The 21,727-nt window shown below is 51.9% G+C and overlaps 9 protein-coding genes across 9 annotated transcripts; 3 read left to right on the top strand and 6 right to left on the bottom strand.

The window, feature by feature from the left end:
• Positions 1-726: 726 nt before the first annotated feature.
• Positions 727-1,068, bottom strand: LDX57_005135 (uncharacterized protein; the record flags this gene model as incomplete). The annotated part of the gene is made up of 1 exon (XM_046086813.1): positions 727-1,068. The coding sequence occupies one exon, from the start codon at positions 1,066-1,068 to the stop codon at positions 727-729; it is 342 nt and encodes a 113-aa protein (XP_045942778.1).
• A 1,469-nt stretch (positions 1,069-2,537) lies between these two features.
• On the top strand, positions 2,538-2,882 carry cgnA (collagen triple helix repeat protein; the record flags this gene model as incomplete). The annotated part of the gene is made up of 1 exon (XM_046086812.1): positions 2,538-2,882. The coding sequence occupies one exon, from the start codon at positions 2,538-2,540 to the stop codon at positions 2,880-2,882; it is 345 nt and encodes a 114-aa protein (XP_045942777.1).
• A 2,415-nt stretch (positions 2,883-5,297) lies between these two features.
• On the bottom strand, positions 5,298-6,830 carry LDX57_005133 (uncharacterized protein; the record flags this gene model as incomplete). Its single annotated transcript, XM_046086811.1, has 1 exon — positions 5,298-6,830. One exon carries the CDS (start codon positions 6,828-6,830, stop codon positions 5,298-5,300), a length of 1,533 nt encoding a protein of 510 aa, XP_045942776.1.
• Positions 6,831-7,392: 562 nt separating this feature from the next.
• LDX57_005132 (uncharacterized protein) lies at positions 7,393-8,572 on the bottom strand (the record flags this gene model as incomplete). Its single annotated transcript, XM_046086810.1, has 2 exons — positions 7,393-7,719; positions 7,802-8,572. 2 exons carry the CDS (start codon positions 8,570-8,572, stop codon positions 7,393-7,395), a joined length of 1,098 nt encoding a protein of 365 aa, XP_045942775.1.
• Positions 8,573-8,716: 144 nt separating this feature from the next.
• LDX57_005131 (uncharacterized protein) lies at positions 8,717-9,139 on the bottom strand (the record flags this gene model as incomplete). Its single annotated transcript, XM_046086809.1, has 1 exon — positions 8,717-9,139. One exon carries the CDS (start codon positions 9,137-9,139, stop codon positions 8,717-8,719), a length of 423 nt encoding a protein of 140 aa, XP_045942774.1.
• A 474-nt stretch (positions 9,140-9,613) lies between these two features.
• Positions 9,614-10,711, top strand: LDX57_005130 (class I SAM-dependent methyltransferase; the record flags this gene model as incomplete). The annotated part of the gene is made up of 1 exon (XM_046086808.1): positions 9,614-10,711. The coding sequence occupies one exon, from the start codon at positions 9,614-9,616 to the stop codon at positions 10,709-10,711; it is 1,098 nt and encodes a 365-aa protein (XP_045942773.1).
• A 163-nt stretch (positions 10,712-10,874) lies between these two features.
• Positions 10,875-12,181, bottom strand: LDX57_005129 (uncharacterized protein; the record flags this gene model as incomplete). Its single annotated transcript, XM_046086807.1, has 3 exons — positions 10,875-11,314; positions 11,398-11,936; positions 12,015-12,181. 3 exons carry the CDS (start codon positions 12,179-12,181, stop codon positions 10,875-10,877), a joined length of 1,146 nt encoding a protein of 381 aa, XP_045942772.1.
• Positions 12,182-12,573: 392 nt separating this feature from the next.
• LDX57_005128 (uncharacterized protein) lies at positions 12,574-13,641 on the top strand (the record flags this gene model as incomplete). Its single annotated transcript, XM_046086806.1, has 4 exons — positions 12,574-12,619; positions 12,677-13,197; positions 13,259-13,336; positions 13,396-13,641. 4 exons carry the CDS (start codon positions 12,574-12,576, stop codon positions 13,639-13,641), a joined length of 891 nt encoding a protein of 296 aa, XP_045942771.1.
• Positions 13,642-14,298: 657 nt separating this feature from the next.
• LDX57_005127 (uncharacterized protein) lies at positions 14,299-21,489 on the bottom strand (the record flags this gene model as incomplete). The annotated part of the gene is made up of 3 exons (XM_046086805.1): positions 14,299-15,162; positions 15,240-21,269; positions 21,337-21,489. The coding sequence occupies 3 exons, from the start codon at positions 21,487-21,489 to the stop codon at positions 14,299-14,301; spliced, it is 7,047 nt and encodes a 2,348-aa protein (XP_045942770.1).
• Between the last annotated feature and the right edge of the window lie 238 nt (positions 21,490-21,727).

Genomic DNA, 21,727 nt, shown 5'->3' with positions numbered 1-21,727 from the left:
GAAGCCAAATAACCCCTGCGATTCACCAAAACCTGGGTTTCGCATGGCAAGCCATTGATTCTTCCTTCACTATCAAGACTAAGTTCATTGCTAAGGGAATTTAATAGATGGAGATGTCCATAAAGCTTCTGAGTACTGACAACCAGAGTAGTATAGTACATGAAGTTGCAATGACCGGACAAGATCGGCATCCTAGCCCAAAAAGAAAAGAGAAAAGAGCAGAACGAAAAGAGACAGGAAAAGCAAAAGACGTATCCCGGGGTGACGGGGGACAACGTTAATCCCTTTACGCATACCCTGGCAGCACTCGTCTATACCTTCTAAAACATCGTCCATCGAGTGGTAGTCCCCGTTCCAACAATGTAAAATAATTCGACCAAGTACTAGCGTATCCACTCTCGGGTATCTTCTCAAGGCGAAAAGATGCTCCACCCTTCTCGTCAACGTTCCGATATCAAGAGTCTTTTCCAAATCTTGGTAAGGTTTCTCGCTCGACTCTAATTCGAACAGCAAAGAGCCAAATGCAAAAATGTCCGTTTCTATATCGGGGTCGGCATCTGGTTCACTTCCTGGTCGATAGCTACACCACTCGTAGCATACTGTTGCCGCTTCTCCGTCGATACCTGAGCCAGCAAAGTCGATGAATTTTATGTGGCCCGACCGATCCAGAAGAATATTGTGACAGCCGACATCAGCATGGATGATATTCTTGCTATGTATGTAGCGCTAACCCTCTGCGGCCTCTCGGGCCCAGCGGAGCTTTGTCTGTATCTTCGTCGTCGGCCCCTGGCTTTGAATCTCCCGGCGCAGACATTCGCCTCGTTCTATGACTAAGCCATCATCCGTAACTCGCTGTAGCTTCGCAACTCGAGGATGGTCTCCGAGCCGTTGGTACGCGCCGACCTCGATGTCGTAGGCTTGACAAGCGAAATCGTCCGAAGTTTTGGGGCGGTGTTTCAGGACAACATTGTTATCAATCGCATAGATAGGACTGACCGTTCCTAAAGCAATTAATGCGAGAGATTCTTTGACAGACAGGCTACTATTCTGAGCAGAATCTTGGTTCATGATTGTCGGAAATGGGAAAATCATCTGTGATAGGCAGTGCTACCAAGGCCCCGGGATCGGCCTGACATTTAACTACGAAGGCACTAGTCGCTAGTTGCTACAGTAGTTGCTACTCAGGTTGGCTTAGCTCGGGTAATCGACCCGAGCAAAGCCTTTGTTATTGGGAGCTATCCCCATGGCTTGGCCTACTCATCCTATACTGTACCACCACTCTTTGACAGGTTACGCCTCGAAGTTATGATAACCGCACTTGGGCCAGGTCGTCTTTTGGCAGATGACAAAGCAGATATAGTCACGTGGGGCGCTCGCGCCTCGCTTCTTTTGTGACTCATCCACAACTACCTAAATCGCACTTCCTCCTAGTTCATCACTAATTCCTAGTGCAACCCTACCAACTTCTACAGTTCAGCTGAGCTTCTTGCGAAAGCCATCATGAAGATGGCAGAGTGGCTGTTATATCATGACATGACTATTGCCCAACAAAATCCATCGCTCCTTCAAGAATGGAAACCAGGCCTGCACCAAACGCCGGATCGAATCCTCGACTTGAGAGTGCACCCACCCGGCTTCTGACTGACCAAGTAAGACCAAGAGCCAAGCTAGTGGACCAGGAGCCAGCGCGCGATAAAGCGCCCTTCTCCGCATTAGCTAGCCTTCCCACGGAGATTATACTCCTGATCTTTGATCAGCTGCCGCTTCCAACGCAGGCCTGTCTCGCACTCACCTGCAGGATCCTATATCAAGATCTCGGATACATCCTTAAAGATGATAGACTATCGGGCCCAACAGCATGGACTTGCAAAACCGTTGAAGTACCTCTAACTCAGCCAACGCTTCTCCGGAACCAGTTCCTCTTCAAAATCCAGGATGATAGATGGGTCTACTGCGCGGGGTGTTTGAAGATCCATCCTCGTTGTGTGTTCCGGGATTTCCAGCTATCTAGCCCATATGCCCAGCGCCGTGATCATGGAGATGTTGTAGACCTGTGTCCTTGCATCGCACTAACCCTTTTTGAAGCACAGCAGCTAAAGAAGTGGATACAAACCCGGGATACTGATAAAATCATTCTACACGAGAGAATCCGTCGGGCTTTTATGCCTGTGATGACCGTCAATGGCCAACTGACTCTTCTACATCGGTGCTCGATAACTGACCATGCCGAGGCCTCTGTTGAGCTTGCAGTCACGGTGTCAATTGAAAAAACTCCTTTTGGTTTGCTGCTGGAACTACGCTCTAGCTATCATTTTCACTTCAATTTCGATCGAGCAGCTTTCGATAATGTGAAGAGGTCTTATGAGCGCAGGTCTGCTATTGGGCAGCTAGAGCCTATCTTTTCATGCCCGCACACAAATATTCTATGGCTTATTTTTGGTTGGAATTCATTAAAGCCATACACATGTGAGCATTGCAGCACGAAAGCAGAGATTACAGCCTTAATAGATGATGAGCTGAATGTTACCGTGCAAAGTATGCGGTCTTTAGGGAGGCTGGAGTACGCATGGCTTTCGGAATGGGCAGCGATATGTCGCCATGAAGGCCAGGAAGGATATCGTCGGTGGTATAATAACGCCGGAGAATCCGGCTATCCTAGCTATCTTAGTGATTCAGATGACTTGGGTGACTTGGGTGACTTGGGTGACTTGGGTGACTTGGGTGACTTGGGTGACTTGGGTGACTTGGGTGACTTGGGTGACTTGGGTGACTTGGGTGACTTGGGTGACTTGGGTGACTTGGGTGACTTGGGTGACTTGGGTGACTTGGGTGACTTGGGTGACTTGAGTGACTTGAGTGACTTGAGTGACTCTCAGTTATAGAACTGATCAGAAGGCTCCAGGTCTCAATTAAGCAACTATACCTCCTTGCTCCATTAAGATTAATAGCTCCCTTCGCTACCTGTTGCCCAGGAGATGGCTTACTTTCGTACCTACCGCAGTCATGTTCCTTCCGCTTCACAATATAGTATTTCAGCTGAAAGCAATCTGAGATTCGGATTGATCGCTAGAAGGCCCAGAACTGCGTGATGATTTGACCACAAACCCACTATATAGATCGATGCGCGGACCAAGTCTGTTGACTTGGTATTCTAGTCTTTTAGTAGCCCAGTCGGTAGCCGTGGGGTTGTGCCGGTAGAAACTTCCAAAAACTGGAAAACATAGCCAGGATTTAAAAGACGATCTCAGCGCCGTCTTCCTACCATTGTAAACTCCTCCATATCCTCAACGTAGTATTGCACTCTGTCCAGACGATTAGAAGATTGTTGAAGGGCATCAAGCCTCTCACATATATTAGATTCTCGAGACCATCTATGCGAATTAATCAATGAAGCTCCTATGCGCCGTAGCGATAGAGGAGCCCTGGGATCGGAGGCTGTCTAGGTAGCACTTATCTACTGATAAATTTCTCCATAGGCGACAGATCCGGGCAAGGCCAGGAGGGTACGCATATCTAGATGTAGAAGGATTGACTAAACGAGCTTTGGTATATCAACTTCTTGCGACATTTCTATGATCGTTGCTAGAAAGATCATGTTAAGACTCGAGGTTTCTTATTCCAAACCCTTTTCGAAAGCTGCATTAAATAACCAGAAATTGTCGGAGCAATCATATACTTGAGTACAGCCATGTCGTCCATAAACATTAGAAAGTGTCTTACATAGAAGGCCTCAGCCACTTTGGGCTACTAGTAGCGGCATTCGAGGGTGAAACCTTTTTCACACACTAAATTGCTTTCATGTGGCTCTAGCCTTTCTCCAACTCATAGCACCATTGTATATTCCAACCAGGTAGTTATAGCTCTGCTTTTAGTTGAGATCTATCATCGCTCTCACAAAAGCCGCCTATTGATTTAATGACCCACATATGACTCATTTGAGTTGAGAGAGTTTCCATGACGCTACACTGATGCTATATCGGCATCACTCTTTTGAGTCATTCATCATCCTCTCATTCACCACCCTCCCTCATTCACCAACGTACCACCATCATCTTCTTAGTTATCATTCACTCATCCACGTCTTTTCCATAACAGTCGTCAAAATGCTTCAAGGGCTCGTGAAGAAGCATCTCTCTCCCCGAAAGAAAACAGTGGGAGAGACATCAGATCTTTTCTACATTCCAGAGCTCGTTGAACCGATCCTTCTACATCTAGATATGCACACTCTTCTAACTTCTGCCCGGGTTTACCATCTATGGAACGATATTATCAGGGACTCGAATAGAATACAGAAGGCTTTATTCTTTCAACCACTATCTCAAATCGAAACGTAGGGTCAACCACGGGTCACAAACCCGCTGATTGCGAATACCATATGGCCTCAGTTCTTCTACAAAGAACTCAACATTTCTAAACCAGTAAAGCCCAGAGCACCTAGGCTTCCCAGAAGGCAAGCGGAAGCTTATTCACGGCCGGAGGCAAGCTGGAGGAAAATGCTTCTCAGACAGCCCCCAGCCACACGCATCTGCTTTATCGAACGCGCAATAGCCGATGAGGTGGGACCGGACTATGACTACTGCAAATAGAAGCTTGATCAATCGCTTCGCATCGGAGGTCTCCAGGGTCTAATGCATGCAGAAGCCTTAATTCCTTCCAAACATCCCTTCGTTTTCTAGGCAGAAGCACAAGATTACGTTGAGGAACTGGATATTAAATATAAAGATGAGAAGAAGGCCGCGCTTGACGATTACCTCACCAAATGTGATTTTCTCGTATTCTTAGGTTCTTATCAGTCTTTCGAGTCCTTCTGCCCGCCCAATCCGTTGCAGCGCCCGACTCGTCTTGATCAATGGGTTAAGAGCTCCAATGCTCAGATACTGCGTTGCAGCGGGTTTAAATACGTTTGGAGTGAGGATAAGAGGGGAGAGGAATATAATAAGATGAGTGAGAGAAGGGAAGAAGTGGAGGAGGAAGATAAAAGGAGAACCTGTCCAAATTGTGGTTATTATAACTCCGATTTGTGATCTTTCAAGGGATGATGACGTGAAGGGTTTGGTGCGAGCTTTCTGACTCAGGCTGCTGGTTGCTTTAATGACTTCTGTTCATTCAATATAGCTCTCGATGGACCCTCAAGGAACTCGACTGGCTCCACTGCTGGTCTCACGCTGAAAGTGAACCCCAAGGAAAGGTACATGAGCTTCCATAAAGTTCTACGCGCCTCAGCTCAGTTTCTTATTTCGATATCCATGCAATTCGTGCCTCGGGATAATGAACACAATCTTATCACTGCTATTATCTCACATCTCAATCGGTACCAAGAACCTGTTAAACTCCGCATCTTGTTCAAGGTATGCCATCTCCTCCTCGAACAAATTCACGCTCAGCTCGACGCCCCCGTGGTTTGGATTTCGCGGCAGAATGTGCGCCAGCCGCACCGAAGATGCGTACTGCGCGTGCAGCACTCGCAGTGACTGCGGGATACCACCGTGGCCAAAGTGGCGATCGCCGAAGCTCAGGTCTGACATTGCCAGAAACATGACATTCGAGACTAGCAGGTCCGCCGAGTCTATGCGCTCCACGAACCGGCCTCGTACTCGCGACAGATCCTCCGTGGCCTGTAGCAGTCCGTAGGCCTCGTGCGCCATGTGCCTGTCCAGACGCGCCGCACCACGACGGAGGGCACGCGCGATGTGACCCAGCGACGTAGATGGCGCTATCAATTCCGCTAGAGGCAGCTGCACCGTGTTCAGCAGGAAGCAATTGCCTAGGTAGTGCGCGGGGAAATCGGACGCCCAGAGGCCGCGCACATCAACGGGCGACTCAAAGACTGAATGACGATCCGTCAACGGCTTCGATCGCGCCTCTGCGGCGGCAGCGCGGGCCCTGAGCAGTCCTCGCCACAGGAGAGCGTTGATGGCGTCGCTGGCGGAAATGGCACCTTCGCCGGGTGGTAGAGGCTCGGCTCCGCATTCCCTCTGCAATGTAGCTAGGTCCTGACCAGAAAGGAACAGAACGCGGTTGATCATGCGGCCGTGTATGGACGAGAGGTCGTCGTCGGGCACCAGTGATGTCGATGCCATGGCCTGGGTCTGGTCAGAGTCTCCGACAGTGTTCGGATCTGAGTCCAGGCTAACCAGGCCGCGGAGCCAACGGCTGTCGAGGCAATGTGTTTTTGCCTTCTCTCCCTGCCTCTGGGCTCTCCGCCAGAGTTGATCGGGGAGGGTCCGGTCCCGATCCTGCGTGGCGAACGGGGACGGCGCGATCTTCCCCCCTGCATCCCGCGCGTGCAGCTCGCGGAAATTCTCAGCCCATAGCTTGAACAAATCGAGCATGCCGGCGGCATCCGTGGCCGCATGCGAGGTCGTCACTGCCAGAAGGAGTCCTCCCGGTAGAAAGTTAGCCTGGGCCAAAAAGATATCGGCCCCGTCGCCATCCACGTCGCCTAGGCGAGGCGCGTCAAGGAGTAACGTATCCTCGGGGAACACATTCGCAGGAAATCCACATTCTTGCAAATCGGCATAGGTCCAGTCAGTCTCGATCTCGTGGTACCGGAGCTGGCATGGCTGACCCTCGTCGCGCGAGTGTGGATGAAAGCGAATTTCAAGCTGACCGTGGACGTCGATGTCGGTGGTCCGGCGGAAGACCTTGCCTCTAGCCCAGGGCTCCTGGACAAAGGTCTTGCGAAGCGCTTCCTGGAGATTGCGAAATACCTCCTGATACTTGACTCCGCGCAATAGAGCGAGTGGGAACAAAAGCCGCACATAGTTGCGAGGTGGGATATAGTCCAACAGGCTGAGGGGAGTGTGGATGATTTCCTCTGGCAAAGCCATCGTAAGTAATCGAACAAAGCGAGTCTTTACAGAACTGAGGTCAATACCCCTCTCCCCCTTTCCACCACGTCCAAGTTATAATGAAGGAGGCGGAGTCACAAGGGTTGTTTCGGAGTCACCAATATGCTGACTCCGGATCTGGCGGCCCAGCAGTTAAGCCGGAGTTACAACCCAGCTAGAGTCAGGTCCTATGGCATTAATGTTATGTATGATTATTTGTGATGGAGCCAAAGTTAATGAAACATTCTCAAAGAAAACGTGAAATGGGAAATTGAACGACATTAACAAAGCACTGTGAATGTACTTCCTTCTAACAGCTTATCAGAGGCCGCAACTAGCGGCAAGAAAAACACAAAGAAATAAAAGAAAACCAAATAATAAAAACCCGAAAAGTAGCCTTTTTAAAGATGGCCATATCAGTGAAACCCAGGCCATTTAGCAACACACCAACCACCTGGAATCGTGTTTAACATGTGAAAAGAAACGGCCTTCTTCAACATCCGCCCCTGGGAACCAAGCCGCAGCCGTGACTCTGCCCCGGCTCGGGAGGAAGGTACACAATCTAGGCTTTATTTTGAACATTCCGACTCATCGCTCGGACTCGGTGGCCGTATTTGTACAGAATATAGGGCACTGGTGCCATAATCGCAGCGATAATAGCCACGATCGTCAATGATATATGCGCGCCCAAGTTTTCGTACATCTTGATGGAAGCCGGGCTGAGTGCTCCGGAAATGACATACCGAGCAAAAGTCATGAACCCCAATGCAGAGGCTGCGTATTGAAGGTAGACGAAAATGATATACATATATGTTGTCGTGAAGATGCATACCAGCGCGTACCCGAAGACGCCTGAAGCCACAATGGGTGACCAGATGCTGATATCGCTCTAAATGGGAGCCGTTTCCACATTAACGATTGGGTTTCATACAGAGAGCAGACATGAAGGAGTTGAGGTCAGAAAAACGTACATAGCATGTCCAGGCCATCCATAACAGAGATACAGGCATAAGGATCGAGGACCCCGCCATCGCCCAGTAGAGTGAGACCTCGGGCTGCAAGGGCTTACCTTCGGCCATGGCCTTTGCGGCTGCGTTCTTAGTTAGATGATAGATGTAGGGGACCATGGCGATGGCGACGACAACGCCGGGCATCATGGCCACCCACAAGATGAAGGTCATGCTAGTCGAAATACCGTAGGGCTGGGTAAAGATATACGGGTAGCCGTTGAGGAACGTGAAAAGCACAAAGTAGAGCAGGACTAGGTAGAAGCTGAATACCAAGATGATCGGCTCCGTCCAGATCATCAGGAACGGTCGATACATGTTGACCAGCAGTCGAGAGCCGAGGGAGCTGGCGGACGACGCAGTATGCTCCGTCTGGTACCGGACATCGCCCGTCAGGTTGCGGAGGTGCTTTGCACGCCATTCGAGAAGTAGGGGACTGTAGGTCTCCGGCTGAACAAGGAAAACAAAGACCAGGACGACGCCAATGATAATCATTGAGATCCAGTCAGCCCATTCGAAGCCGATCTGTGGTGTGTAGGCTCCAATGACGGGACCTAGGATAGGACCGGCGTAGGCGCAGATAGTGACCAAGGGTAACCCGAAGGGGATCTGCAAGGGAGTCCAGATATCACCAATAGTGCCCCCAGCTACGGTCATTGGGGTCGCCGCGAAAAGGGCGCAGAGAAACCGGAAGGCGAGAGCGGCGCCGTAATTAGGTGCCAGTGCCTTGGCCATGATGAACAAGAGAACCACCACCATCGAGACTCCATAGACTATGTTTCGACCAAAGGTTTCCGAAAAAGGGCCGGAAAACAGCGAGCCCACACCGACACCTATCAAGAAAATACCTACCAGTTGGTACCGACTGTCAGCTCGCTATCAATTCGACTCACTAGAGGGAGAGTGGGTGTTACCAGTCGACATTGATCCCGCCATAGGATTGACATCGAAATGCGCATTAAAGGCATCTTGCGTAGGGCCTTCGACGGAGGTTGGAATGGTCAAGGAAATGCCGATGCAGCAGCACGTCACCATCGCTACCCATTTCCGGGGCAAACTCCAGACCTGCGGGTTACTTGGATCGTTTTCTTTCCAGCCCACCACGTAGACGAGGCCGCCCTCATCAGTGTGAGACACGGAGACCCCTGGCACAAGGTTTGGGTCAAATACATCGGGCTTCTCTGTCATATTTACCCCAGAACTTTTGTCATCGCTGTCGGAGGGCAACCTCGCCTGTCGAGAGTAAACTAGGTCCTCCTGCACCTGCTGCCGCAGGCGGCGATATTGGCGGATGGATTGCATGGTTTAATGAACTGAGAAGCAAAATCGGTCTTTGTCGGGTTGATGACCGGTGGGAGAGAGGTTATGTATAGCATCATAGTATAAGGGTGAGGAACTAACCAGGATATCAAATTATTAAGCCACTCGGAAACATAAGTTGCCAATCGGGGGGATTCATTGTAACTCGGTCAGATTGATACCTTCGGATACTTATTCTATAAGCGCGGGATAACTGACGACCGATCGATGTAAGGCTGGCTGATGCAAGGCTGGTTGGAAGGAAAATTGCCCTAACTATTGGCCGGTCCTGTCAGGGATGTTCCGCTCGACAAAGGAGGTCCTGCCAAGGCTTCCGGAGTCAAACCCGCCCAGAGTTAGCCCTTACTAGTTATGGTAGATGATAGCAGATGATCCTACTATATCTTCGCATGAGCTGACATAGACGACGCATCAACTCATAGTCCCAAGCCGGCGTGATCGCCTCTCGTTGAAACCATGCCCGCCACCACGCTCCCCGACGATGCTTGGTCGCAAGGCCTTCATGCCCTCAAAGACTCGACCCGGACCCATCTGACCGAATCCGAGACCCAATTCGAAGAGGCCATGGTTCATGCCGCCTTTCATTTCATCGCTGACACGACTCAGCAACTGAGGCATGACGACAGAGACAACTGGGAATGGCACCACAGAGCGATGTACGATTGGATGCTCCAGACCGTAGAGCTAGCCCATGCTGGTGCTCTCGCCCCTGGAAGCGAAGCCTGGGCAGACGAGGAACCCCATATACGACATGCGCTCGTGAGATATCTCGAGACCACTGATAATGAGTCCGCACGGCTCACCGTGCGCGTGGGACAGAATCTTGTGAAAATCTTTCGAGGCGAGACAACTGCGTTGGAGCTGGTCATGAAGGACAACCTGCTCAACCGGTATTATATGGAGTATCCAAAGCTGAGGGACCGCACCTACAAGCATCTCCGACGAGTCGTCGAGCTGTATGGGCGCGCCTGTCCGGACGCTAGCATCTTAGAAATCGGCGCAGGAACTGGCGGCGCCACGAAAATTGTCCTGCAGGCTTTCGACACCGTGATCGAAGAGCAGGACGAAGATCGGTACCCGCGCTACACCTTCACCGACATCTCGGCGGGGTTCTTTGGGGCGGCCAAGTCGAAGCTGGCTGTATGGACACCGGACATGGACTTTCAAAAGCTCGATATCGAGAACAACCCCGAGGAACAAGGTTTCCAGCCCGGTACCTTCGATCTCGTCATCGCGTCGTTGGTGCTGCACGCCACTAAGTCCCTGCACCGGACGCTGGGACATGTCCGCCAGCTGCTGAAGCCCGGCGGTAAGCTGTTTCTAGTGGAGACTACGCGCGATGTTACCGACATGCAGTTGATCTTTGGTCTTTTTGAAGGGTGGTGGCTGAGTGAGGATCAAGATCGGAAGTTGAGCCCGAATGCGCCTACGAAAGTATGGGACAAAGTGTTGCGTGAAACCGGCTTCACTGGCGTGGACTTTGACATTGGGGATTGCGAAGAGGTCGTCTATCAATCTACCAGCCTTATTGTCACGACTGCATCAGCGGTCTAATGTAGATGGTAGCTCAGTTCGACTAGCTAAGCAGCCTACCTAGAACCGTGGAAAACTAAATACAACTGAGTTGTGATCATGTCTCAAATTCCAATGCGCACAGATGAAAGATAATGCTTGACGCTGACTGGGAAATGATATGAAAAGATATTTAAGAGTCGTATCAGTCGCGGACACAAGACGGACCCTTCTCTATCACATTCGGCCACCATGCTTGCGTGTACTTCTGGTACCACTGAATAGTCGCCCTCAATCCCTCGGGAAAGGCGATGCGCTGACTCCATCCTAACGCCTCGAGTTTCGAGCCATCCACTCGATAGTCATGGTCGTTGAATGGCCGGTCTGCAATCCAGGCCAGACGGGACTTGAAGTCTTCCGGACGGTAGCCGTACAGTTCGAGCATACGCACCGCAACCTCAATATTAGTCACCCCAAAAGCTGAGCTTATATTATACGCTTCGCCCACTTGACCTTTGTGCAGGAGCGTGTCGAAGCCATCAGCCGCATCGGCGCCGTATAAATAGCGTCGCACGTGCAGGCCTGAGCCTTGGATGGTAAGAGGCTGTTGCTTGCTGAGGAGAGTGCAAAAGCGAGGGATAATCTCTGAACAAGGTTTCAAAGCTGTTAGCTTCTAAATGTTTGGCGGACATCGGGATAAGAGCGGGCTCTTTTCGGGATTCGCTCACTTTCCGGATATTGACCAGGCCCATATACATTATTACTGCGAACAACCAATGCTGGAAGGCCAAATGACTTGGCGTAGGCCCAGACATACATCTCAGCGGCGGCTTTGGATGCTGCGTACGGGTTGGTGGGTAGGAATTGGTGTGTCTCGTCGATGAAGCCATTCATGGCCTCCCCGTAGACCTCGTCGGTACTGACATGGATGAAGCGGCGGATAGAGTTTAGACCGTGGTGATGCCGGACAGCCTCCAATAGCTGCTGTGTCGCAATTACATTGTTCACAGTAAAGCTCGAGGGGTTTTCAAATGAGTCCTGGACGTGAGAGCAAGCCGCAAAGTGCAGTACGCAGTCAATATTGTACTTGGCGAGTACTCTTGACACAGCAGCCGCGTCGGTCAAATTGCCCTCTACAAAATGAAAGTTGGAGAACGCTTCAAGGCAGTCAATGTTGGCTAAGGAGGAAACTTTGTCAATCTTGTCGAAACAGACAATAGTGTACTCGGGGTACTGTACGGTTAGGTGTCGCGTAACCCAACCGCCTCTGGTTTCAGGAAAGTCAATGATGCTGGTCATATTCAAAGAGGTTACCTGAATGATTCCAGTGTTAATGCCTACTTACATAAAGCCAGCCCCGCCGGTGATTAGAATATGTTTGATATCATTTCGTGGGTCGAACCTCGTGGTGCCGATGAGTTGCAAGGATTCGAGAATATTGGGATCATCATACTGTGCAAAGGAAACATTCGACCTCGAGCTTGCTGGTGGTGTGGCCTTGGGTATGCTCATTTTGAGTTGATTTGGTTAGATACGTATTAGAACAGGCTGATCATGCAGCAGAAAGTGTGCTTCGAGGGATGGGGAAATATCTCTCGAAAATCCTCTAACATGCGCACACGTGTGTCACAAATGAGTGGGAACACAGTGAGATTCCCCGAGGCCAACTCTGGATTACTCCGGAATACCGCCCTTGGACGTCTGGCAAAGTCCAAACAAAGCTAAGGCAAGGGCCAGGCATCTTCGCCTTCCGGAGTTAGTGCCATGACTTGGCACAATGTCCCGAGACGATCGAGTTCATATTAAGAGCTGAGTATAAAGAATTGACAAACACCGGCTTGGTATAGATTATAGAGTCATCCCAGTATTATCTTTTTCCCTCATTCACAAGTCTGGATCTCACCATGGTATCAGTTAGCACCACCTCCACTCCTGTCTTCTTGATGTTTGGTAAGTCTACCTGCCACACCAAGCCAGGCTGTTGTATGTTGACATAGGTTCCATCAGGCAATGGGTGGATTGCCAACCAAATCAAGGAAGTCCTTGTATCTCAAGGCAAGATCATTATCATGTCTCAGGCCCGGACTGAGAGCCGTGAACAGATATTGAGCGAGCTGATCAAACATAAGCCGAGTCGAGTCCTAAACTGTGCCGGCACACGCGGCACCCCAAATGTCGACTGGTGTGAGCAACATAAGATTGAGACTGTCCGTTCCAATATTTTAGGCACGCTCAACGTAGTAGACGCCTGTCATCAGCTTGACATTCACGTCACGCACATTGGCTCGGCCTGCATATACACACTCTCTGAGGAAGAGATTGACAACCACCCGCCCTTCAAGGAGACAGACGAACCGTTCTTCCAGGGCTCCTGGTATGCTCGGAGCCGCCTGCTCAGCGAGCTGTCTATTCGTCATTACCCTAACCTTCTGCTTCTGCGTATTCGTCTCCCAATTGCGGCCGACATGCATCCCAACAATCATCTCAGCCGACTGTTGAAATTCGAGAAGATTGTTGACCGAACAGGAGTGAGTCGATAAAGCCTTATTTATCTCTGCCTATCCAACTGACCCGTGTATTCATTTCAAGTCTGGAACCGTCCTGCCAAATCTACTCCCAGGTGCCATTATTCTCTCCGAGAATGCGGAGACGGGAATCTACAACTTTGTACGTGGTTGGATTTGTTGAACTCCCGACACATCCATCTTTGGCTTACACGAGAATAGGTGACACCTGGCGAGATCAGCAATGTCGAGCTCATGGAGCTAGCCAAGCAGCACATCCGACCTAACCTGGTATGGAGTACATTCAAGTTGGATGATATGCTTGCGATATTGAAGGCCCCCAGAGCAAACTGTATCATGGATGCCAATAAGCTGACGAATAAACTGCGGGAATACGGGTATGAGATTAAAGAACGTCGGGAGGCTTTGGAGGAAGTATTTCGAACGCTGGCACAGAATGGGGTGTAAAAGAACGCCGTCCCCTTGAAGAAAGAGCTTTACTAGCTATGTACCACTTTAGCTTCATGATACATTCATGATACATTTTTCATTAAATACTTCTTTCTGTATTGTCTCTTCTTGCTATAATCTTCTATTCGTATTTCTGGCTAAATCCTCCATATGTTTTTAATCTTGTAAAGGGAAATATAGAGCCCCCGGTCCCTAAGTCTATCTAGCTACATTATTAGGTACGGACATTGCATCAAGCATCTATAAAGGTAACTCCTTGGGCACTTTGTTCAGATTCTACGCATTTTGGTCGCTTCATCCACCCACGGACTTCCATGGTTCATTATCAAATAATAAGAGATTCTATCTACATGGGGACATGAAAATGATAAATGGTGCACTGTCAGATTTCTTTGATATATTCTCAGGGCCCTATGTCCTTGTCACGTTTGGACAATCCACTATACTGTGTACCTATGGGCAAGACGCAACAGCCTCTGCGCGAGCAGCCAAGGCTGCCAAGCCTCCGAACATGGAGCAAACCGTTGACCGCGACGATGAAAAATTCCATCAAGAACTTTTGAATTCTTTATGGAGCAGTATCTAGTGATCTACTCCGTAGAGAACAAGCACCAGATACTAACCATATCCGGACTAGAGCGAGAGGTTCTGCCACTACACACCGGCAGCTTCTTGGCGTTTGATCAACTTGGACCGCCCTGCAACTCTTTCAGCTAATTCTTGCACTGTCTGATCAACCAATATCTCGGAGGACTGCAGCGGTGCATGAAAATGCCGCGTGATCCAGTTTCGCAGCTCCACCGCAACAAGTGAGTCCAGGCCTAACGCCATAATTGAGCCTTGTCGAGCGTCAATGGTGCTTGTATCAGCCGAGATTAATCGAGCTAGTTGCTCTGTCATGGCGCGGGAAATGAAGTCCGTCGCGGCCTCGCTTCCCTGGGCAACCACTTGTTCAAAGGTCGGTCCAGTCGAAATGCCTCCATCTGGCGCCTCCGCAGATAGATCGTGGCCTTTGCCGTTACGAACTTGGCTGAAAAGGGCAGAATGAATGGTGCCATTTCGGGCGGTCGCGCCGGCCAGCGATTCTGCGTCAAAGCCGATGATTGCATGCGACGATGTGCGTGCACCAGGATCGACCGCAGAATCCAGAACATGGTCGATAAAACGTATTAGCTCGTCGAGGTGGATGAGACAAAAACCGGCGCGACGGAGGGCCCCCTGGCGGGTCTCGTCGTCCACCGTGAGGGCAGCACCTTCGCTCCACCCGAGGCTGACCGTCATGAAACAAGTCTGGTTGGGCGAGTCCGGTTCTGGATGCGCGAGGGCATCCTGCACCGCATTTCCAGCGTTGTAGCTTGTCTCTGCACTTGCACCGACGATACTAGAAATAGAGGACAGACTGAGGAAGAATGCTAGGTTGGGAGACGCAAAGACCCGGTAAAGAGTCAGCGTACCGTTCACCTTGGTCTTTGTGACGATATCAAAGTCTTCATATGTGGTGAGATCCAGAGGGCGATCCTAAAAGAAAACAGAAAGAACGCACAATGTAATCAGCACCACGGAGTGAAATCAACAGACGCCTGTCCGTGTCATACCTTCATAACCACTGCAGCTTGAATAACTCCCCGCACCTGAGGCGCACCCTGCCGATAAAGTGAAGCCGCTGCTGCTAGGACACTGGATTCGGATGTGACATCGCCCTGAAGGGTATACAGCCTAATCCCGGGACGAATAGCTTCCAGCTTGACTTGCAGCGATCGATAAGTGTCCGGGTCAACAGCGCGGCGGCTAAGTGTCGCTACGTGCCTAGCGCCGCGATGCGCAAACTGAAACAAGAAACGCTGCCCAATGTCACCTAAGCCACCTGCGATCACATAAGTGGCATCATCATTAGCCCAAAGATCGAGCTTGGCGGTCGGGATGACTGAAACTGTTGAGTTCGGACCGGCCTGCAGCACGACCTTTGCGTGAACGCCGGTGTTGACTAGTCGGAGGGCCTCGGCGATTTCGGTGACATCTCGAATTGGAATGTTGAACCGGGACAATTGAACATGCTCTAACGCTACTGTCGCTGAGGCGAGCAGACTGGCGGTAAGGTCGGGGCGAGCTTGTAGGATACCGGCGATATCGATGGAATGTACCGCAATGTTTGGTGACACCTTCGGCGGCAGAACAATGCGTGTGTGCGGATTGCCGATAACCAATACTTTTCCGAATGGTTTGATGTACGCTAATACCTCGGCAGGGGCTGCTTCGTCACTGGTTTGTATTACCGCGTCAAGCCCCTCGGGAAAGATATCGCGTGGCAAGCGACGGTGGAGCGAAGGACGGGCTACCAACACATTAGCCTCGTCAATGCCCTCTTGTTCTTTGAGCAGACACGCCTCCGCCGAGCTGGCAGCGGTTGCAGTGACCCGAGCGCCAATTAGCTTGGCTACGGCAATGGTGGCTCGACCTGCCGCAGTGAAAGCTCCGTGGACCAGAACAGTGCCCCCGCTCGAAAGCAGACGAGCTGTATCTCGAAGCGCAAATGAAGCGGCCATGGTATCTAATAGCATGGCGGATGCCATGGGAGAAGATATGTTAGATGGAAGCCTGTGGGCATAAGAAACTGGAATGCGCAGTCTATTGGCGCCAAGTATGGTGGCCAAAGCAACAACGCGGTCCCCAAGGGAAAGAGACTTGACATTAGCGCCAATTGATGTCACTACGCCCACAATCGGGCTAGGTAGGGCTGGTGAATCTGACTTGGTTATTGTAAGAGTATGGGTCTCAACCTCGATGGCATCATCTGCCATGGGAGTCGCACGGAATCCATGATTGGCGACGAACAGCTCCTGATTCTTGGGGGATATCATCAGGTTGTGTTCGATATCCGTGAAATGGAGTTGCTTCGTTTTGGGGCCAGCGCTTCTATCTGCAATAGCGGCATTGAGTGTCTCGCTGCGGCGTAGGCGAGGGACGACCACGGCGCCATTTGAATATATTCGATACTCACGCTCAACGTGAGGGATTTTCGTGGTGGATATTCGACTCACTGCGCCTGCAACAACATTGACCATCCGCTCGAACCGAAGTGGATGTTTGAACAAATTCGATGCAACATGGATAGTAATGAGACGAAGATCTTCATTTTCGGCATGTGCAGTTCGGGCAACGCCTTCAATCTGGTGAAAAGGAGCTGGCCCGTCGGGGCTTAACCATACAATTCTATTTGGCTGCCTCAGAAGAGTGATAGTTGCCTCAAAAGCGGCAGCGTCACTGAGAATAGGTATCTCGGCGTGGTCGTCGGCGACGATAATGATTGTGTTGCTTGGAAGTGCCCGGACCGTGTCCTGACATAGTCGACTAAGCCAGACGTCGACATTGCGAGCATTTAGACCCTTTTTCAATACAGAGACCCATTCAGTAACAGCAGCGCCCGGTGTCGAGTGCGTTAAGATGGTTATACTCGACGGAAGCTGTGCGACCACTGGCTTCGCTGCTGCGATTAACCCGCCAGCAGCATCACGGAAAGCCAGAAGCACCTCCAGGCGGGCATCTCCTGTCTTTCCCAGCATGCCTCGCCACTTGTCATCTTCGGAGTCTCGGGCATTCAGTACCAGCAGAACAATGCCCCCCGGGCTCACAAGGACCGCGGCCTGGTCCAACCACTTGGTCGATGTAGCCAGAACAACATCGTACACGCCGGGCTCAAATCCACGGGCAACAGGGTTCATACCGGGGCGAAGCGTACGGAACCTGATTGGGGCTCTCTTTATGCGTTCAGCGGCTTCGTCAAACTGGGCAGGCGTAGTATTGATAAAGTCGTGTGCCACGATATTATCATGACAGTTATTGGGGTCGTGAGACTGAATGGTCTGGAGAAAGTCTTCGGATAGGTCTACGCTAGCACCGAGTCCAATGGTTAAAAGCCGATCCCGCTTCAAGCTCAGGAGTTTGATAACGTCCGCTAAAGCAGGATGACCCGGGAGATCCTCGGTCCGTGCAAAGTCGATATCGGCCTTCCAGTTGAGCTCATAACAAATCTTCCGGTCTGCAGTACCGTTGACCTGGCCGGTGGAATCTGTGACCCCTCCAAGGCGAGAAGATAGACTTCTGAACTCCATGCCTGATATCGAGAGTACTCGATTTCGGCCGGCGGATACAGACATGTCCGACATGGCCGTGCAAAAGTGACTGGATGTGAGCAGCGTTGACACGTCCAATTGCGACCCAGGCTTCTCTAAGTAGGGCGTGGCGGCAACGAGGAGCTCGTCAATGTACACGGGCATGATAGACCCAGGGCCCAATTGCCGGCCCACAAGCGGCAATGCTGTGTGGAATACAATGTCGAGTGTCGAGGGGTGGATGACGTGTGGGCGCTGGTGCTGGGCCGGCATTGAGGCTTGAATGTCAAGGATTTTGAATGATGACAATCCCTGTGAGGCATCTTTATTCATCATGAGATACTCTAGTCCAGCGAATGCAGGGCCGTAGGTATTTCCGACGGCATCCAGGTCAGCATATAGAGTCTTCTGCGGCACTCTGTAACCGTCTGGTGGAAGCCTAGGAAGGTCCTCTAATTTGGCCTGAGTAATGGCACGGTCACCTTCATCGATCAGCACAGCCTCCACCATGCCGCTAGCATGCTCATACCACACTTGGCCGCCGTCCGCAAGGGCCGTGACCCTGAAACGAAACGAAAGGCCAGGACCGGGCTGTGGTTGGAGACTCAACTGTAGCTCCACACGATCCCTCTCGGGCACAACTAGTCCGCGCTTAAACGCAACTTTCCGGAGAGCTACCACCTCAAGCGACTTCTGGGGAACCTCCTGACGGATTAGTTGGGCAACTGCTTCGATGGCCATGCAAACGTAACCGGCACCTGGAAAGATGGTCAGACCGTCTACGACATGGTCCTCTAACCATGGTAGGGTCGCCCTGCTCAGGAAGTGCCGCCAGCGGGGCTCAATGTCGGTGGCGTGTGGCAAGCGCACGCCGAGCAAATCATGATACGGTTCCCTGCGCTGACGGTAGGCGCTTGCAACGCGGGACTCGTACCAATGCTTCGTCGAATGGTCCCAGGGGTAGGCAGGTAAATCGTGTCGTACCGCCGCGGTATCGGCTCCAGGAGCCAGCGCCGACACCGCATCCCACGAAATGCCGGCTCCGCGCTCAAAGAGCTTGCCCACCAGGGCCAGGACACTGGCCGTAGCTTCCACTTTGCGCTGGAGGGTCCCATAGTAATCCAAGGGCAACGTGAACCCCAGCGACGCCTGGACACTCTGGCGTACAGGCCCCGCCAGCGTTGGGTGCGGCCCAATCTCCACGAAAACAGCATGTTGCCCAGGCCGATGACGAGCCTTTGCTAGGGCTTGAACGGCGTCTGTGAAGCGCACTGGGGACACTAAATTAGCCGTCCAGTACTCTTCATCAAACCCCGATGATTTCCGCTGGCCGGTGACGGACGAATACACCGCGACCTCTTCCCCATCCCGAGAGAAAGCAGTGTTTTCAGTCGGTAGTTGGCCCAAAAGTGCCCGGTACCTATCGGCGACGGCGTGCATGTGATGCGAATGATAGGCAGTGTCGACAAGCAGCTTCCGGTGGAATGTGCCGTCACCTTGGGCAACAATGCGTCGCTCCACTTCGTCCACGGCACTGGCATCGCCCGAAATAGTCACGCTTCGAGGGCTGTTAACACAGGCGACAATAGCCGTCCCCGTTGTTAAGTCATCCAGGTACCCAGAGGCATCGTGCTCGCCCAATCCGACCGACAACATGGCACCCCGGCCGAGACCTTGTGCCTTTACGGCGGCCGCCATGAAGCCACGTTGGTATGCAACTCTGATGGCCGTCTCATGCGATATGTAACCAGCGGTATAAGCGGCAGCAATTTCGCCGCTTGAGTGGCCTACAACTGCATGCGGTCGGATGCCTTGTGCTCGAAGCAACGCCACGAGGGCGATCTGGAGCGCCGTCGTTGCCGGCTGTGCCAGCTCGGCCTCGCCGAGACGGGACTCTGTCGTGTCTCGCAGAACTTCTGCTTCCAAGTCCCAGGGAGCACCCAGCTCACGCAGAATATCGCGTGACGCCCGAATCGAATCCCGGTATATCGATGATGGGGTCGTCTCTAGCAGCAGTTCACGGCCCATACCGGCCCACTGGGCGCCTTGTCCGGTAAACACTGCGATCAAATCCAGCTCTGCGGGCAATGGCTTGATCGCCGACAGGGAAATACTCTGTCCTAGAGCTTCCATCAGTGAGGCGTGATCCTCGGCTACGACGCTGAATCTATACGGCAGGGCAGAACGGCGATGCAAGAGCGTGTAAGAGATGTCGGCCAACGGTGTCCTTTCCGCGTGCTGTCTGATCCAATCATAGTGTGCCGTAATCATGTTCCTCAACGATGTCGTGCTATTGGCTGAGAGGGTGAACAGGCGCGATGTTGCCGTGCAGTTGGTCGCGTCGTCCTCCCGAATGGCTCGTTGTCCGCGCTCTAGAATGGCGTGTGCATTGGCCCCGCCAAAACCAAAGCTGTTGATAGATATACGAGGCGTGATTCCTGTCACGTGGGGCCAGGGGATTACGGCCGTCGGTACTTCTATTCGATCCAGCGGCAAGCCTGGCTTGGGATTGGTAAAACCGGCGACGGGAGGGATCAATTCTCGATCGAGCATCACCGCCGCTTTGAGCAAGCTGGCCAACCCGGCCGCACTTTCGGTATGTCCGATAGCTCCTTTGGTTGAGCCCACAAATAGCGGCATCGACCTGATTGGGGCACTGGCGAACACTTCTGCGATGCTCTCCAACTCCTCCTTGTCACCCGCCTGGGTTCCAGTTCCGTGTGCTTCGATATAAGCAATATCTCCTGGACATAATTCAGCACGAGCATAAGCTTGTCGAGCCAGATCTGCCTGCGCCTGGCCATTGGGATACGTGATGCTCTGCGGGGTGTAGCCATCTTGATTGACCGCTGTCCCCCGAATAATCGTGCGAATCGGGTTGCGGTCCCGAATGGCCGCATCCAAGCGTTTCAGGACCAGTACGACTACACCTTCCCCTCGGCCATAGCCGTCTCCGCGGTCATCGAATGGATAGCAACGTCCGGTGCTGCTGAGCATATGCAGGTTGCTTAGGCCGATAAAGTGATCTGGACCCAGTATCAGGTTTGAGGCCGACACCAGCGCCATGTCAGATTCACCAGCTTGCAGACTTTGGCACGCTAGGTGCAAGGCGACAAGTCCTCCGGAGCATGCAGTGTCCAGCGTCATGGACGGGCCCCTTAAGTCCAGCACATGTGAAAGCCGGTTAGAAAGGAGTGCCTTTTCCACTCCGGTCGCGTAGTAGGCGGGGAGGTCTAGTGTGTCTTTGTAGAGCTGCCGGTCGTAGTCCGTTGGGAAAAGGGCAGTGTAGACGGAGGTAGCGGATCCCGCCACGCTTTCACGCGAGATGCCGCCGCTCTCGAGTGCCTCGTAAGCAAGCTCCATCAAAAGCCGCTGTTGAGGGTCTATTGCGGCTGCCTGGGGCTTGGAGAAGTGGAAGAACGTGTGGTCAAAGTCGCGAATGTCATCCGAGATGAAATGCCCTCCTGGGTGGTTGCTTGTACCATTGGGATCATCCGCACTTGGATGGTAGAAGGCCTGTATCCTCAATTTCAGCGGCGTCCTTTCTTTTTCCCTGCATTCTTCTTTCGATTGCATCACATACCTCTCCATTGTACCGATCTTCAGGCACCGGCGTCCACGCCGACTCGCCGCTCTCCAAAAGCTTCCAAAGGCCGTCAAGGTCCTTAGCGCCGCCAGGCAAACGGAATGACAGGCCGACAACAGCAATTGGCTCGAAAGGTGTTGGCTTACTCATGGTCTTGTTTCTGTTTGTGGTTGAGCTGTTACAATTAGTGGTTGTCATGGCGTACAAGCAGACTCGTGGTTCGAATTATTCTTTTAAGCCGTTGACGAAACCCTCCTAATATCGCCCGATACAAGGAAGCTCCACCAGCAACTGGAGTTGCTAGACCGGAGTTAGGCTAATTTCTGACTCAGTCACTCCGTAAGGAGGGCGCTGGAGACAATTGGCGGAGTCAAGTCTCAATGACTCC

Source organism: Aspergillus melleus (genome assembly GCF_016097325.1).
Source record: "Aspergillus melleus strain CBS 546.65 chromosome Unknown contig3, whole genome shotgun sequence".
Lineage (NCBI taxonomy): Eukaryota > Fungi > Ascomycota > Eurotiomycetes > Eurotiales > Aspergillaceae > Aspergillus > Aspergillus melleus.
The sequence above is the reverse complement of the archived record's forward strand: the minus strand, read 5'-3'. Positions and strand labels throughout refer to the sequence as shown.